Source organism: Lissotriton helveticus, chromosome 12 (genome assembly GCF_964261635.1).
Source record: "Lissotriton helveticus chromosome 12, aLisHel1.1, whole genome shotgun sequence".
NCBI lineage: Eukaryota > Metazoa > Chordata > Amphibia > Caudata > Salamandridae > Lissotriton > Lissotriton helveticus.
The window spans coordinates 117,865,492-117,884,715 of NC_136073.1; the positions used below are offsets into that span (position 1 = coordinate 117,865,492).

Sequence of the window (19,224 nt, forward strand, 5' to 3'; positions counted from 1 at the left end):
TACATGTTCAGTAAATGTGGCTGACGCTGATCCTTTGCTAATAACATCGCAAACTTTGGACCACAATACTCTCAAGGGAAATGATAATTTGGAAGAAGATAAGGGTGATGTTTCAATAGCTACCAGCATTGATTTGGAACTCTGCGGTCGATATGTGGACAAGACATCTTTGTCTCATCTTGCGGTTAATAAAACTCCAATTGGAGAAACACCATCTGGATTGCTACTATATAGCAGCACTCCCTCTATTAAATCCACAGATAACCTCTCTACGCAGAGTGATGTGCAATCTCCGCAACTTAATTTATCGGGGATTTGCGCTTTTACATCATCCAGCTACCCAAAAAATGACAAACCCATCTCTGAGTCACTCATAGCCCTTGAGCAAATTCTGTCTTCCATATTACTTTTAATGGGTAAATTTGCTGTGAACTCCGACTGTATTTTGTCTTCGGTTACTGAGATATTGCAGGCACTACTGGCACAAAATGTTAAAAATGTTGAGAATGTGATTATTCCTCCTATTACCTCTATTATTCCTGATCCTGTTGTCCAAAAAGTTGTTGATAACACTACTGATGTGAGGGGAAATGCCCCTTTAGGATTATCTATAGAGGTGGATATCCATAAGCCCCCTAATCGATCTTCCCCATCTCCCTTGCTACAGAAAAAAGAACTAATGTTGGCTGAGCAGGAAGATAATGTGGTTGAAGAGCCTCAAATGGGGGGTAACGATCTTTTTCCCATTTTTATACAAGATAAAAAGGAGCCAGAAGGTTCCATTGGGACTATTAGAGCTGCTAAAGTAAAAACAAGAGGGAAAAACAGGAAACAGATACGTAAATATAAAAAGAAAAGACCCAGGCAAATTATTTTTCAAAAACACATAACATCTGAAATGCCTGATTCTACTGAAAGTGGTTACAACCCCCTATCAGATATCCCCGGTAAGGAGGAAGTTGTAGGTATCATAAATGATGTATGTGGGAGTACCCCGGCTGAAGCAACTATGAAGGGGGTAGTTCCATGTCCATTGGTAAACGCTCCTGATCCCAATCTATAAGTACCGAAGATATTACAAATACGCCGATAGTAGCAAGGGTATTTAATCCATCTGCACCCATTTTTCGGCCACAGACTGAAGTAGTTAGGAATTCAATGTTTCAATCAGCAAAAAGCCCTATTTTAAATGTGGATACTTTGTCATTGGATTTTCTCCCATTATTTGATTTAGATCTAAAAATGAATAGATCCTGGCTACTTAACTGCTTTAAAGAGAAAGAAAGCTTAAAGTTAGTTTTAACAAATGATATTGATTTAGTTCTCCCAATAAGATCCATAAATGGGCAACGAACAAGGGTAAAGTTTTACTCTAAAATAATTGCTAATTTAGTTCTCCAACAAGCGGAAGCTTTTCAATGTAGAGGAATTGACGTGCTACCTTTTGTTAATAATAATCTGTGTCTTTCCTCTAGCGAAAGAAACACAAAGCTGGCCTCTGGTCAGGATGATTTTCCTATGTGTAATAAAGATCTAAAAATTTGGGTCTCCAGAGGTAAACAAATGGTTTCTCAGGTATTCCCATTACCTGATAGCACAGACATTCCTCTAACTGAAGACAATTCGATGTGGAACTGGTTACCAGGAGTTCTCTCAAATACCACTTCGAGAAACCCACGACCATTTTCGCATCTTTAACACTTATTTAAAAATTGTCTCTTGGAATGCCGCTGGTTTGTCTAATTGCCCCGAGAAATTTGATTTTCTTCTCTCTTTGAATGCAGATGTGATATGTATCCAGGAAACATGGTGTAAAAATCTCCCATATGGAGGGAAGGACTACTTCGTCTTGGAGGCTCCTGCGACTCCATCTAAAAAAGGCCACGCTAAAGGTGGAATTGCTTGTTTGTTATCAAATGCATTACAATGGCAATTCTCCCACTATAAGGACGAGAGTAATCTATTCCAATCCATAACCATTTCTAAACTGGACTCCGCTGCTCAACGGTCCTCGCATATAATATTAAATGCCTATATTCCTCCGGAAGATAACTTTACTACAGTTTTAAAACGTATGTTTTCCTATGTAAAACAACTAATAGAGGTGGATCACCCCCCATACTTATTATTGGTGGGGGACTTAAATTGTAAAGTGTCTAACTCTTCTTTAGACATGTTTAGAAATAAAGCTAAGGAAGAAGCATATAACATACCTCAAGCACTCCTGCCAACCAAAATAAAAACCAATAAAAGAGGTCAGATTCTCCTCGGGGAACTTAGTTCCCTAGAGGGAATTATCATAAATGGCAGGATGCCTTCAGATACTCCTGCTAATTATACACATGGATCCATTAGGGGTGAATCTATTTTGGACTATGTAATAACGGACTTTGATACGTTCTCCTTTCTCAAAGATTTGGTGATCTCTCATTCCCCCTTGAGTGATCATAAAATTCTTAATATAACTGTCTCATTAATACCCCCTGAAACTAGCCTTTGGTCCTTAAAGAATAGAGGTTTCTCTATTAAGTGTAACTCATTTAGATGTTATTGGGGATTTGCTAATAACAAGGATGTACAAAATATCCTTACCCAATTACTATTGGAGTTTGATTACTGGCAAGGTAGGGAATTCCAATTTCTTGAAAACCTCCTTAAAAAAGTCACCGCGACGGCTAGGATTATAGGAAATCCCAAAAAGAAACATTTCTCTCCTAGTTCGTTATTAATATTAAATAAGGAGATAAATAAACTCGTCAGGAAACAATACCTTAATAGATCGGGGGAAAATGAGTATCAGTTAGCTTTATTAAAAAGAAGGAGGGTAAGATTGAGATCCAAGATAAAAAGTGAAAAAGAAGATACTTTATGGATCAAGTTAAGAGAGGCTTCAACTTGTAAAAACTCTAGAGATTTCTGGTCCATAATAAGGCAAGGATGTGGTCTATAACAACGTCCACTCCTATAGTTATTACAGAAGATGTCTGGACCCAATTTGTGACCACCTTATATGCGCCTAACGGTGCAGGGGGGGACCCATGGGTTCCAGGTCCAAATAGTGACTTTAAAATGGAACTCCCTACTGAGCAATCCATAGCTACCGTAATAAAGAGCATGCGCTCTTCCGGGGCTATGGGTCCTGATGAATTGCCCATGTCTATAATCAAGCAAGATGTTACCATTTGGAGCAGGATCCTTCTTCCAGTATTTCTGGCGTGCTTTAAATCACGAACAGTCCCCGACTCTTGGCGGGGAAGTATCCTAATCCCAATTTTTAAAAAAGGTGATCGGGACAACCCCTCTAATTATCGTCTAATAGCTTTATTAGACTCAATAGGAAAAAATTTTGCTAAGCTTTTATTAATGTTAATAATGGAATGGGCAAATTTAAATAATATTTTACCTATGGAACAGACAGGATTTCGAAAAGAGCATGGAACTTTAGATAATCTAACAATGCTACAGGTAATTATGGATAAATATGCTCGTGTCCGAGGTGGTGGCGTATACGTAGCATTTATAGATTTCTCCACGGCGTTTGACAAGGTGGACCGTCCAACGCTGTGGAGAAAGTTGGCGGCATTGGGTATGCCAAGATACCTATTTGATCTAGTTAAGTCTTTACATTCGAACACATGGTGTAAGGTGTTACAAGGCGGTGAGAGGGGTCTTTCTCAATCTATCCCCTCTCTGAACGGATTAAAACAAGGGTGTATATTGGCACCCATATTGTTTTCCTTGTATACGGCCGATTTACCAACTTCTGTTGCAGTTTGTGAGGGATTAGCCCCGATAATTGGAGGGACAGCTATATCGATTCTAATGTATGCGGACGACATACTTGTTTTAGATCTGACCCCGAAAGGTCTCTCTAATCGTCTTCATGCATTGAATCAATTTGCTGATGCACATTATATGAAAATTAATAGTTCTAAAAGTAAAATCATGTGCATCTTCGGAAAGAAGAAATGCAGGTCTAGTAGCTATAATTGGATAATTAGCGGACAAAAACTTGAGGTGGTTAAAACCTATATGTTTTTAGGCAAAATAATATCTGCTAATCGTAGTGAGAAGCCTCACATCGAACATAATTCTCGTAAAGCGATGGCCCATGGTATGGGATTATGTTCGTTGTATAAAGCTACCGGGAAGAGGCATTTCTCCCTATGTTTGGATGTATTTAGAGCGAAAATTCCTGCAACCCTCCTTTATGGAATGGAATTAGTGGAGTTGAAACAATGGGGTTTCATGCAAAAAATGGAAGGAAAGGTACTAAGAAAAATCTCTTCATTTAATACAGCCTGTTCTACATCTTCATGCAGGCTGGAATTCGGACTTCGAAGTTGTTGGGCTCAGGGGTTGGCAGCCCTTATAAGATGGGTAGCCTGTCTGGCCAGAGGTAAACCGGGCACCTTACGTGAAATTCTAAAAAAGGAACTATTGGGCAACTTTAATGAGTTCTCGCAGCTGGTAAAAAACTTTAGAATAGCGGTATCGCTGCTTGAACTGGATGAAAGTACGTTATTTTTACTTTCTCCATTAGAGTTAAAGTTGAAATTAAAAAGTATGTCCTGGGAACTTTGTTTCAAGTCAGATATACTTGCCTAACCGAAGCAAAAAGAAAGGGAAGCCCTGGTTCCAACATATACACCAAAATTAGCCCAACAAGATCTTATTTGGAATATTCCCCATGGTGTCCGTAGATTGTGGTACCTTTTACGTCATAATTTGCTTCCACTTAATTCACTTTTAGCAAAATGGTATGGGGTTTCTCCTCTATGCAATTTTTGTAATAATGGTGCTCAGGATCTTAACCATGTATTGCTTATCTGTCCGGTATTGCGCCCCTTGCGCCAAAAATGGTTAAAACCAATCTGTTTACAATTGGGAATTGTGAATGTAAAAATGTTCTTCCTTGCACTTTATTGCCCCCCTAACGAAATGTTCTGTTCCAGAATTTTTAAATATTTTAAAGAGATTTTAGATATTTATTAATGAATTCCCAGGAGATGTTGATGATTGCTTTACTTGCAGATAAGTAGTGGCTATTCTTTTTGTCGTATGATGTTATTTATGTATTATTTGTATGTTAAATATGTGTGTATTTTTATGTGGCCCTCATTGAGAGCCAAATCATAATAAAATTTGACTTGACTTGACTTCTCTAAGAGAGGGAAACTGGATGCATGCTTTTAGCCTGAAATGTACGAACCTCCAGAAGCCCCGATAATTATAATGTGTGGAAAGTGCATGGTAAGGAAAGCTGCACATCAAGTGAAATTGTGTAATTGAAAAATAATTGTACTACAGTGGTCTGCGTTTTTATCACACATACTATGTTTACAAATATTTATTTTAGTAAATAGATAAACATATACATGAAGCAACACACATGCTTCATTTTTATGCCAACGTCAACATGATTGCCTCAAAAGGTAATTCACACAGGTATCCACCACATATTAGGCTTGCACTGCTTGGGCAACCAAAGTACGCACTTCAAAGGCAGAAGATGTTTAGGCCTCAGAGGTTAACCATCCTCTTACCTGTCGAATAATCTGTGAGAGAATCAGGAGGCTGCAACAATTACTGCTGATTCCTAGGAGCAAGTGGATCATTAGTTGGGATGGATGGTAGTCCACCACAAATAATAATGCCACTTTTCTTATTAGGTCCAGTAAAGATTTCAGTAATCTAAATTTGAACTCGACCCCTGGAAGCCTTGGCACACACACAGCAGGCAGGCTTAACTTAAAAAACTGTGTAGGGCATTTAGAACTACCAAAACAGATAAAAAATTAAAAAAAGACAACACAATAAAAATCCCACTTCAATTTATAAAAATAGAGAATAATCTAATTGACAAAATGACAAACAGAAGTTTTACCTCCTGACTTAATCTCTGAAATGAAAGTCCAACATCCTCAGCAGGGAAAGACAGCAGGCTGTGTCTGAGAAGGGCTCCACAAGGCTGGGCAGACTTTATGCATGCACTTTTGTCTGGAAAGCTCAGAGGGAGAGATTTAAAATGTGCGCCCAAGGAAGGTCCCTCACTGGCCAGATGTGTTTGCCACCTTTGCCCAGTGAAGATCTCTATGTGAAAACTCGGTCACTTTTTTGGAGTTCGGATTCCTCCAGCAAGGAACAGCTGAGAGCTGTAGCCGAACAGCATTCCACAAGGCCGGATACACGCTTTGAGACATTCGGCTAAAATGGATTTGCTACTGACGAAAAGCTACGGCATCCTTAATCTTTGGCCCTGCAGCTACATACCTTCATCAGATTGACTTGGCAGATTTGTCCGGGTCCCCAGAGATCTTTGAATCTAAGCTGTTTTTCGGGATGTTAGGGGGAGTACACATTCATACAGCCAAGGGTCCCAGGATCTCAGGAGAAGCACTTTGAGGGTCAAACTGGATCAAAAATGGAGCTGGGGGTTCCATACAGTGGAACACATTGAACAGCATCTGAGGGCAAAGGTGAATTACATGTGTTTCCTTAAAAACCTAATATAGAACAGTTAAAGCCTGATTACCCTTGCACCATATGCAATGGGAATAGTGATTAAATTATGCAGAAGTGTGAGGGCCCACCACATCTGAACTCTGATTTGTAATGTGCCCTCCAAACACTGTCTTCACTTTGCAAACCAATAAAACAACATAATAAATATGTGATTTCAGCCTGCAAACTCACATGAAAATATATTTGGGAAAATTCTAGCGTGGGCACTTCTCTATTAAAGAGAAGTTAGGAAAGGCTTGATTCTTCTGGTACTCCGCAAGATACATGTTGTGATGAGGATTCCATTGACCTAATCCAAACTTCTTGCTTGTAGTTAGGGAGGAAGGAACAGATCAATTCCAGGATGAGTTTAGAAACTCACCTCCTCCTCCCAGACACACTCCCCTGCCTTCTCAACAAGAGGTTGTGATGCACTGTGGCACAGGCTGCACCATGGTATAGGAATATGAGGGTGGAATGTTTGCTGTCATCTGACAATATCAACAGTTCTTGATTGATTTTTGTTGTTGTCAGCCAAACTGAACAGCTTTACCTTGGTGACAGAGTGAAAGATAATGGAAAAACATAAACGTGGAAGTGGGGTGAGGGGAAGGAAAGACAAGGACTTAGGATTGGAGGAGATGGGATCGCGAATTTTTCAGACTTTGGACTTAATGATAGACATGAATTGTTATTTTGTTTGTCCTCGTTCATCAACTAAGATAGATTTCGACAATCTCCATTATGTGTTTTGTGTCTTTCTACTAAATTTTGCAGGATGTGCCCTTTTTGGCTTTTTGTACGGGCTCTGTGGAAGTGATTCTCTGATCTCTGACAGTGGCCACTGACTCTGTTCATCACAGTTGTGCACCTCTGTTGTTCAAAGGACCAGCAAGAAAGCTTCAGCTCAACCATTTGCTAACTGCACCACTTACTTGTTTATTTGATGCCAACATTGTTTTTTAGGTTCTGTGTTGGGCCAGTTATTACATTATGGTACAGGTTTTTAAAGAAGACTTCAGGGGCAGATGCATTCTTAGATAGGGACTTAACTGTACTGCCCATACATAAACTCCTCAGCAAATATGTCTGTAGAACCTAACTGCATATGACAAAAGGTTGGTTGTAGTTCGTCCATTACACAGTTTTGAAAGATGAGGGAAATGAGAAAACATTCTGTCCAAACCTGTACTTATGCAGTCACTTGGAAAGTTTAATTATTCCGTATGAACACTAGGTCCGACCTATATGTATCAGGCGATGCACTGAATGATAAAGACCCAGGGGCTTTTTGTTTTCAAAAGAAGCCTGATTGTTTGTGTCGACTCAGGAATATCTGCCTACAGGAGAAAGTCATCCACATGCAAGGTCTCCTAGGCCGTGGTCTGCAACTGAATGGCAAAGTCTAGTAATTCAAAGGAATTCACCACACTCTCCTGTAAATGTATGAAGAATCTCTAGCAGCTTCTGTGAGTCAGTAAGGGTTCATGGTCCCAATTTTTGGTAGGGAATTCCTCAGCTGGTTTGGATCTTCGAAGTGATTATAGGATCATTCAATAGCACATCGACCATTTTAATTTGCCCTTGAATCCCTTACTGACACTTCCGCCTGGACACCATCTAAATATTGAGAACCTTGTCACTATATTCTAATACAAAGTATAATTCGAATTTATTTTACTTTATTTATTTTAGGGTTTTTGCATTCACTATATCAGCGTTTTTAATCTATGGTCTACAGGCATCTGGGAGTCTGCAATGCTAACTCAGGGGGTGTGCAACTGTTTGGAAAATTCAATATTACCAGACTAATAAAGTACATATAAGAAACAAAATGTAAAATTGAAAACTGAAAAATGTTCTGTAAATGTAAACGATAATGAAATTGGAGGGTAAACTTTAAGGTGGTAACATCAGCCTGATTCTTGGGAGCAGTGTAGGTACAGCAAACAGAAGATAGTATGGATGTTGATTAGTGTCATTTGAAGCACACAAAAAACGAGCCAGCATTGGGAGCAAAGAAGGCTAAGGGATATGTTAGAGTCTAGCATATTACCTAGTATTTCAGAATTTAAAAAACACATATAAAAAGCTACAACCTTCAGATTATTTTTTAGTTGTTTGTTAATTAAATAAAATATTGAATGATTTGTCTATATATGATGTACACTCTTTTCTTTATTTCTGTGCATTATTTTGAGTTTCATATCGCATTGCTAAGGCCAGGGTCCCGGCTTCCAGTAATGCCTCAGGGGGGTCAACAGATTCCAGTAATGACTCGGGGGTCAACAGATTCCAGTAAGGGCTCAGTGTGGGTCTAGAGATTCCAGTAAAGACCCAGTGGGAGTCTACAAATTCCAGTGAAGACTCAGTGGGGGTCTACAGATTCCAGCAAAGACTCGGTGGGGGTCTACAGATTCCAGTAAAGACTCGCTGGGGCTCTACAGAATCCACTAATGACTCGGTGAAAGTCTCCAGATTCCAGCAAAGACTCGGTGTGGGTCTACAGTTTCCAGTAATGACTCAGTGAGGGTCTACAGATTCCGGTAAAGACTCAGTAGGGGCCTACAGATCCCAGTAAAGACTTGTGGGGGTTCAAACGATTACAATAAAGACTCAGTGGGGGTCTAAGATTCTAGTAATGACTCCTCAGTGGGGGGGGGGTCTACAGTTTCCATTAAAGACTCAGTGCGAGTCTACAGATTCCAGTAAAGACGAAGTGGAGGTCCACAGATTCCAGTAAAGACTCAGTGCAAGTCTACAGATTCCAGTAAAGACGAAGTGGTGGTCTACAGATTCCAGTAAAGACGCGGTGTGGGTCTACAGTTTCCAGTAATGGCTCAGTGAGGGTCTACAGATTCCAGTAAAGACTCGGTAGGGGCCTACAGATTCCAGTAAAGACTTGTGGGGGTTCAAACGATTACAATAAAGACTCAGTGGGGGTCTAAGATTCCAGTAATGACTCAGGGGGGGGGGGTCTACAGTTTCCAGTAAAGACTCAGTGCGAGTCTACAGATTCCAGTAAAGACGAAGTGGAGGTCTACATATTCCAGTAAAGACGAAGTGCGTGTCTACAGATTCCAGTTAAGACTCAGTAGGGGCCTACATATTCCAGTAAAGACTTGTGGGGGTTCAAACGATTACAATAAAGACTCAGTGGGGGGTCTAAGATTCCAGTAATGACTCAGGGGGGGGTCTACAGTTTACAGTAAAGACTCAGTGCGAGTCTACAGATTCCAGTAAAGACTCGGTGGGGGTCTACAGATTCCAGTAAAGACTCATCAGTAGCCTACAGATTCCAGTTTTGACTTATTGGGGGTCCACAGAGTCCAGTATTGACTCAGTAGGGGCCCGCGGATTACACTGAAGGCTCAGTGGGGGTCCACAGATTCTGTAATGACTCAGTGGCGGTCTACAGATTCCAGTAAAGGCTCAGTGGGAGAATCTACAGATTCCAGCAAAGACTCGTGGGGGTATACACATTCAAGTAAAGACTCGGAGAGGGTCTACAGAATCCACTAATGACGCAGTGGTGGTCTACAGATTCCAGCAAGGACTCGGTGTGGGTCTACAGATTCCAGTAAAGACTCGGTGGGGGTCTACAGATTCCAGTAAAGACTCAGTGGGGGGTCTACAGATTCCAGCTAAGACTTGTGGGGGTCTACATATACAAGTAAAGGCTCGGAGAGGGTCTACAGAATCCACTAATGACACAGTGGTTGTCTACAGATTCCAGCAAGGACTCGGTGTGGGTCTACAGATTACAGTAAAGACTCAGTGGGGGTCTACAGATTCAAGTAAAGACTCAGTAGGGGCCTACAGATTTAAGTAAATACTCAGTGGGGTACAAAAGTTTACAGTAAAGCCTCAGTTGGGGTCTACAGATTCCAGTATTTACTCAGTGGGGGTCTACAGTTCCCGTAAAGATTCAGTGCGGGTCTACAGATTCCAGTAAGGGTTAAGTGGAGGTCTACAGATTCCAGTAAAGACTCAGTTGGGGTCTACAGATTACAGTAAGAACTGAGTGGAGGTCTACAGATTCCAGCAAAGACTCGGTGGGGGTCTACAGATTCCCGTAAAGACTCAGTGGGGGTCTACAGATTCCAGTAAAGACTCAGTGGGGGTCTACAGATTCAAGTAAAGACTCAGTAGGGGCCTACAGAATCCACTAATGACTCGGTGAAAGTCTCCAGATTCCAGCAAAGACTCGGTGTGGGTCTACAGTTTCCAGTAATGACTCAGTGAGGGTCTACAGATTCCGGTAAAGACTCTGTAGGGGCCTACAGATCCCAGTAAAGACTTGTGGGGGTTCAAACGATTACAATAAAGACGCAGTGGGGGTCTAAGATTCTAGTAATGACTCATCAGTGGGGGGGGGTCTACAGTTTCCATTAAAGACTCAGTGCGAGTCTACAGATTCCAGTAAAGACGAAGTGGAGGTCCACAGATTCCAGTAAAGACTCAGTGCAAGTCTACAGATTCCAGTAAAGACGAAGTGGTGGTCTACAGATTCCAGTAAAGACGCGGTGTGGGTCTACAGTTTCCAGTAATGGCTCAGTGAGGGTCTACAGATTCCAGTAAAGACTCGGTAGGGGCCTACAGATTCCAGTAAAGACTTGTGGGGGTTCAAACGATTACAATAAAGACTCAGTGGGGGTCTAAGATTCCAGTAATGACTCAGGGGGGGGGGGGTCTACAGTTTCCAGTAAAGACTCAGTGCGAGTCTACAGATTCCAGTAAAGACGAAGTGGAGGTCTACATATTCCAGTAAAGACGAAGTGCGTGTCTACAGATTCCAGTTAAGACTCAGTAGGGGCCTACATATTCCAGTAAAGACTTGTGGGGGTTCAAACGATTACAATAAAGACTCAGTGGGGGGTCTAAGATTCCAGTAATGACTCAGGGGGGGGTCTACAGTTTACAGTAAAGACTCAGTGCGAGTCTACAGATTCCAGTAAAGACTCGGTGGGGGTCTACAGATTCCAGTAAAGACTCATCAGTAGCCTACAGATTCCAGTTTTGACTTATTGGGGGTCCACAGAGTCCAGTATTGACTCAGTAGGGGCCCGCGGATTACACTGAAGGCTCAGTGGGGGTCCACAGATTCTGTAATGACTCAGTGGCGGTCTACAGATTCCAGTAAAGGCTCAGTGGGAGAATCTACAGATTCCAGCAAAGACTCGTGGGGGTATACACATTCAAGTAAAGACTCGGAGAGGGTCTACAGAATCCACTAATGACGCAGTGGTGGTCTACAGATTCCAGCAAGGACTCGGTGTGGGTCTACAGATTCCAGTAAAGACTCGGTGGGGGTCTACAGATTCCAGTAAAGACTCAGTGGGGGGTCTACAGATTCCAGCTAAGACTTGTGGGGGTCTACATATACAAGTAAAGGCTCGGAGAGGGTCTACAGAATCCACTAATGACACAGTGGTTGTCTACAGATTCCAGCAAGGACTCGGTGTGGGTCTACAGATTACAGTAAAGACTCAGTGGGGGTCTACAGATTCAAGTAAAGACTCAGTAGGGGCCTACAGATTTAAGTAAATACTCAGTGGGGTACAAAAGTTTACAGTAAAGCCTCAGTTGGGGTCTACAGATTCCAGCAAAGACTCGGTGGGGGTCTACAGATTCCCGTAAAGACTCAGTGGGGGTCTACAGATTCCAGTAAGGGCTAAGTGAAGGTCTACAGATTCCAGTAAAGACTCAGTTGGGGTCTACAGATTACAGTAATAACTGAGTGGAGGTCTACAGATTCCAGTAAAGACTCGGTGGGGGTCTACAGATTCCAGTAAAGACTCATCAGTAGCCTACAGATTTCAGTAATGACTTATTGGGCGTCCACAGATTCCAGTATTGACTCAGTGGGGGCCAGCAGATTCCACTAAAGGCTGAGTGGGGGCCCAGAGATTACAAACTGCTGCACTACATGATCCTTTTTGCTACCTTGGAGCACAATGGTTTGGGGAAACAAGGTTTTTAAAAAACATGCAGTTGGTCACAGGTGACGCTACTTTTCATTAGGTGCAAGTTTGAGTTAGGGGAAACCCAAGACTGTTCTTTGGCAAAAACACAGAAAATGAGGCAGAAAATGAAGGGTCTGCCACTTCTGTCCACAGTTTCTGACTCTGACCCTCTTTGTTGGGGTCCAACTTACCATCAGCCTGAACACCATCATGACTTTAAATGCTTTGCCTCACTATTCCTGCCAAGTTATGTACACCCATATAGATTTCCTGATAAAGATTTCTAAAAAAAAAAAAAAAAACTGTAAAAGAGTTCTTAAAGAAAGTCTGAGACAGAAAGCGAGAGAGAGAGATCAAGAATAAGAGGGAAGTAAATGTCTAAATGAGATGCTGTAAGGATCCGAGAAAGAGCTCTTAAAGGAATGACGTCTGAGAAAGAGAGGAAGCACCTGGGGAAGCATAGATAGAGGCCTTGGAGGAGATGTGAGGGGAAGAGGTGTGAGTCAGAGTTTCATTCAAGATCAGAATATCAGTGTAATGCCTGCTGAGATGTCGTGGGCTGCACAGCTTTTCTTACTAGGAATGAAGCTCAGGAGATATTCCCACCACTGCCTTAGGGTGGAGTCACCAAACATGTAGACGATCTTCCCCTTCAGACAGGCGCTGGCCTCAGCTGACGTGGGAAATCTCTTGTGAGAACAAGTCAGTGTCGTCCACTTGTCATTATAATAGAATCCAGAGGGTTGTGTGGCCACCATTCCTGGAGAGCACGGTGGTAGTTTGTCTGTACCTGTAATATCTGGAAACAAAATTGAGGGAATTACAACAAAAGGCATGACAAGGTTTCAACTAATCTGAAAGACAGCCACAGCTACAAAGACGTTGAGATACAAACACAGGCAGACATACAAATAACAATTCAAACAAATTGGCAAGCAAGCAGACAGACACAACCACAGGTAGGCACAGCCTGTCTGATAGATGCAAGCAAAAAGCCGTAGGCAGAAACAAGCTCATGTAGACTCACATAACATACTGTAGTCAGAGATTGATAGAAACAAAAAGACAGACACAGGCAGGCATAAACTGGCAAACACACCCAGTACAGCTGACCGTGGCAGATGCACGTGTAGCACCCACAAACCTACAACACAAAAGCAACAGTAAAGGAAGTACTTAATTATGCATCTATGTTTGTGCAATGCATATATAAGCATACAGGCGGACTAGTACATATATATTTTAAAATGTGGGCTAGTAAAAGATTTACTGAAATACGTCAATACATTTCTAGTCAGCTTGTCTTGTTTAACAAACACACATATGTGCGATAATACAGCAGATACTACGATATTTGATTTTGAAAAATAGATTTTGGTTAGGAATGCATCTAGGCATGTGTATTTGTAATGATTTCCTACGACAGTGGAAGTAGAAGCGACCTGGACTGGGCCTTGTGGTGCATCTTTAACTACTTACACGGTCCAAGTAATGTAATCACCTTTGCAGGAAGGATGTTGTCAGGTAAACCTTGCCAGAAAAGACAGGAGCATTTTTTCAGGGGCAAATGTGCACGATTCAGAGCAATGTATTACTCTCCCCTGAAGAGGGGGCAGAGACCCTATGCATTAGCCAACGTACTGCAAGCACATGAGAAGTGCTCTGGTGTGCAGAAAATTGTATTCCCACTCATGGGGGGGAGGGGGGAGAGACAGACAGACAGAGTGTGTGTGTGTGTGTGTGTGTGTGTGTGTGTGTGCGTGCGTGCGTGTGTGTGTGTGTGTGTGTGTGTGTGTGTGTGTGTAACAGAGAGCACCAGAGAAAGAGTTTAGTGCAGAGCAAGGCATACACGAGAGTGCAAGAAACATCTGAGGCTTATTAGCTGACAAGGTTGGCCAATCAATAAGAATCTGCCTGGGATCTGCAGTTCCTGCCTCCTAGAAATCTGATTTGATTGTGTGTTATCGTCAGTCACAGAGGAGCTGAAAGACACTTTCAGGAAAATAATTTAACTGGAGCAGAAGAGAAGAAGGATGTAAGAATGTGTGGTGCAGTCTAGTGTTTGGAGGGTGGAGCCAGGGGAGGAACAGGAACGGGAGGAGCCAGGGACAGACTGGAGGGCAGTAAGAGTAGGGACAAGGCAGTGACTGGAAGGACTAAATAAAGCTCTGTGTAATCAGGTAGTGTCTGCGTGTTATTATACAGAGGACACTACAGCTGGCGACGAGGGTGGGATCCCTGCGTTGTGCCACTGCGCAGGTCCCCAGGAGCTGAGTAATTTGTCCCGGAGCACGTGGGAAGGTCACCGTCGCGACACGCGTGCCCTGAGCAAACACCGCCGCCGAAACTACAGTGGCCAGCGGTGGATGCCGGTAGCTCCGTGGCTGGTTGGTCGCGTGGAGCCTAATTGAAGAAACCGCCGCCGAGAGTGAAGCGGCCAGCGGTACCTGTCTGCAGCTCCGTGGCTGGAAACCACGTGGAGTGCGACCGTGAAAGCGCTGTCGAGCGATGAGCCCGGGTGCTCACTCCCTGATGCGTGGTCGCGCGGCGAGTGAAGTAAGGACGTCGGGAGCCCACCCCGGTCCTACCTTCAGCAGAGAACACTCCTGGGTGAATAGCGTTGACGCCGGACGTCTGAGGGAGATTTCCAGGCCCCGCGTAGTGCGCGACTGCCGGGTGAGTGCCTGATTGAAAAGTGAAACTAAAGAAGAGCCAAGTCTCGTGAAGCATGAGTGTTTGGGAGTGGCGGCCATCTTGAAGTCAGGCAGTTTGCTCCAATCCCCTGTCAGGGATCCAGGGTGGCCATCTTGAGGTCAGGCAAGCAGAGTTTAGCAACAAGCCTTGACAAACATAAGAAAACAAGCACTGGTAGATGTAAGTAAACAAGTATTGACAAGTGCAAATTCGACAGCAACGTAACAAGCATTGACAAGTACAGAGTTGCAACAACCCAACAAGCAATGGCAAATGCAAGAGACAGATAAAGGCAACAGTAAAGCCACAGCAACACAACAAGCACAAGCAAGTGCAAGGGTTCACAATAAATAAGCACGAGGAAATGTAAAAGGGAAAACAAGCACGAGCCAACGCAAGAGGCTAAACAAGTAAATAAGCACGAGCAAATGCACAAGGTAAAATAAGAAAACAAGTACAAGCACATGCAAATGGGTGAAACAAACAAACAAGCAAGAGTAAATGCAAGAAGTGCAATATGTAAACAAGCACAAGCAAATGCAATAATTACAAATGAAACAAGCACAAGCAAACACAAGTAACAAACAATGAAGACTTTGAGCACAATCAAGCACTGGTACAAGCAACAAAAGGTGCAATGAATTGAAGTGACTTTAGCAACAAGCACAAGCAAAGACAAGTACCAAAGTAAGCTTCAGCACCACGTAAAGATAAATAATTAAAAGTAGAAGAAGCTAAGAAAGTAAATAATCCAGAAGCATGAGTAAATGAATAATCAAGAAAGTCCTCTCTCATCAACTAAGGGATTGGATGATTTGCATCAGTCCGGAAAGAAACGCAAGAACAAGATGTCAACTTTACAGCGCTTCCTCGCGGACGAGCCCCAAACCACCTGCAGCTAGGATGCGACACTAAAAGAAAGCGGGAATTCGATGAGCCACGAGTCACACATGGTGCAGCTGAGTGGTGGCCACTTCGACCTCAGGAAGTCCATGCTTAACTCACCGAAGCTTACCAAGACAGTCGTGCTAAGGGCGGACAAAAGACAGTAGTCACCAGGGAGCGGCGAATCTTCCCAAAATCAAAGGAAGCGCCCAGACACAGGATCTCGGCTGAAGAGGGTCAGCAAATAGGACGGGAAAGCAAGGTGAACAGTCCTGTGACAGTAGCAGACCAAAATCTTCCTTGGTGGGAAAAGCAACACAACGGTCCAATCCCTGCATTGAAGTACCACCCCCAGTGACGCAGACTGACAGTCAGAGTTTGGGTCCCCAATGGAACAGGTGGCTGGAATCACTGGATGATTTTCTTAAAACAACCGGTGAGCGAAGAGATGAAAAACGTCTGATACTACTACTTCAGCTGGTGGGTCACGAAGGCAGACGCCTAATTAGAACATTTTCAGAAAGGGAAACAGAGACCTATGGAAGACTCAAAGAGACGCTACGTGCTCATTTCAACGCAAAAGAAGACGTGGATCATGAACGCATCGCCTTCAACACAGCACGGCAGGAACCAGGAGAATCATTGCCAAACTTCATCACCCGGTTGCAAAGTCTGGTACAATGCTGCCACTTCAACACATTTACAAATGAGGATGCCGTTCGACTCCGAATAATCAAAGGCTGTTCCAGCTCCAATACAAAGCGCAAGATCCTTCGAGGGCATTGGTCGCTAAAGGAAATCATCAGGAAGGCCGAAGTTGGAGAGCGGGTCAAAGCAAGAGAAATATCAAAAGAATTGCACCTAAGTGCAAGACACAAAGATACCAGGTAAGAGACATCTCTCATGTCTGTGAACAAAGCCCAAGAAACAAACAAAACCAGAAACAGGGAGGGTGAAGACAGATCAGAGATAAGACAACGGGAGAGACAAAGTGACATGAAATACTCTGAGTCAACAACACAAAAGACCGGGATGATCCAAGATTGCGACAGCCTCACTGATACAACCTCAAGGAGTTATTCAACCTCAGGGAGTCATTCAACATATGGTGCAAACGATTCTGAAGCAGATGAAGTGTCAAGTGGGACAGATCGCACCAATGGACCAGATGACAGCCTGCCCAACAAACGTGCAAGAAAGGCAAACTATAGAAGATTGGACCAGTCACGTCAACACTGGAAATCGGTACGCGATCACACCCGTAACACAGATGTCAGTGCACAGAACGAGCGGGAAGAAGAAGCAAACCGCATAAGACGGACTGATCCACTCAGACACCGGAAAGGGGAAGACAAACCCACCCAGGACATCCGAGACAATGAAGAAACTGAGAGGAGGCCATTATCATCACATGAGAGAGGCAGAGACAAAATACCCTGGGATCAAACACAAGAAATAACTATGTGGATATCAAACAACATCTCCAGTGAGATGACACCGAAGTCACTTCGAGAAAGGTACCCGGAGAAATATCCCAAAGAGAACTCCGACTCTAGGAGCAGCTCAACACGGCCTACCTATTTTAGAAATCCTCCATTCAAGACACACTCAAGGGAACGTTATCAAAGGAAATCGACAAAAGACTCCTCCGATTCAGAAAGCACGTCTGTTCGATCCCTCGAGTCGACCGAGTCATGGGCCCGACGACGGCCATGGCGTCAACCACCTGAACACACCCCAGAACCAAAGGACATTCTTCCCATCAAGAGTAACGTATCACACACCAATGTCTCTGAATGCTCAATCACTCCACAAGACAACCTGTCATGTCATTCGCAGGTACATCAAGACATAAATAATGTACCCTCACCCCTGACGGGGTCAGCGAGGCTGACCCAGAGGGCCTACAGAAGAAAAACAGATATAGTGGACATTACCCACTGGATGGGAAAGGACCATCCAGTCACTCTGCAAGGAAAGTCAGGCGTGTTAACAGAGACAGATCATCATCAGATGAGAGAGAAACATGCACATGCCCAGACTGTCAAAGGGTTCACCAGTCCCAAACGTGAGTGGGAGTGGGTGAGACAACCAGAGGCAGCGAATGAGTCCCCAAACCAAACTAAGATGGTCTCTTCAGACAGCACCTTACTGTCTGTTATACATGACTTTGAACAGGAGCGCAGTGATGCCCTCAACCGGACAAGACAAAAAGAAGTAAAATCACAAGCGGGTGCTTGGAAGAGAACCAGAACAACATCCCCTCATGAAGAAGATCGAGCGTCAATCGAACAAGAGCCACAAAGGAAGACAGACTGCCGACATCAAGCTGAGCCTTTCACAGTCACCTCGGAAACTGAAGATGAGTGGATCACCCAGAAGCTGTTTGGAAACCACCACCAACCTGAGCACAAGAAGACCGCACGAGACATCTCGCAATTTCAAAGATACACTCCTGTAATAAAGGATGCTCTCGTCAAGGCGACAGAAAGTCACACAACGGAAATGGATATGCGTCTCCATAGTTTGAACGGGCGGCCCGCGGACCCGTGTGGCTGACTGAGGAACTATAAACATGTTGGACACTAAGTTTATTTTGTTAACAAGGGGGGAGATGTAAGAATGTGTGGTGCAGTTTATTGTTTGGAGGGTGGAGCCAGGGGAGGAACAGGAACGGGAGGAGCCAGGGACAGACTGGAGGGCAGTAAGAGTAGGGACAAGGCAGTGACTGGAAGGACTAAATAAAGCTCCGTGTAATCAAGTAGTGTCTGCGTGTTATTATACAGAGGACACTACAAACACTACCTAGTCTTTTGTGAATAAATCATTATCTGCCTGATGGAACGCTGTGATGAGGATTGTATCCGGCTTAATCTTGAATCTCAAGCAACAAAGAAGTCCGTGCCCTATACTCAAGAGGGAGAGTGCAGAAGGTCTCATTGACAAATTAGGCGGTGTACACATCGAAGAGTTACCAGAGAGACAATGGCAAAAGCATCCAGCCCATGCAAACCTTTGCCCCCCTGTTTGAAGAGTAGGGAATGCCCTGCGGACATAGAGAGGTAGAGCTACTCTGAAGGACACCCAGAAACAAGGTGTAACTTGTCATTTTGCTGTGGACATGACAGGGAGTAATGGAGATCGGTCCCACACTTCAACCTTTGGCATGGTGTAT

At 43.5% G+C, this 19,224-nt stretch overlaps 1 protein-coding gene across 1 annotated transcript in view; it reads right to left on the reverse strand.

Moving 5' to 3' along the window:
• LOC144799810 (NXPE family member 3-like) overlaps window positions 1-19,224 on the reverse strand; it is a 655,604-nt gene that overhangs the window by 32,135 nt on the left and 604,245 nt on the right. The window contains exon 4 of the mRNA XM_078671383.1: window positions 13,048-13,269. Within this exon, the coding sequence (XP_078527509.1) occupies window positions 13,048-13,269 (222 nt within the window). The remainder of the gene's footprint in view (window positions 1-13,047; window positions 13,270-19,224) is intronic.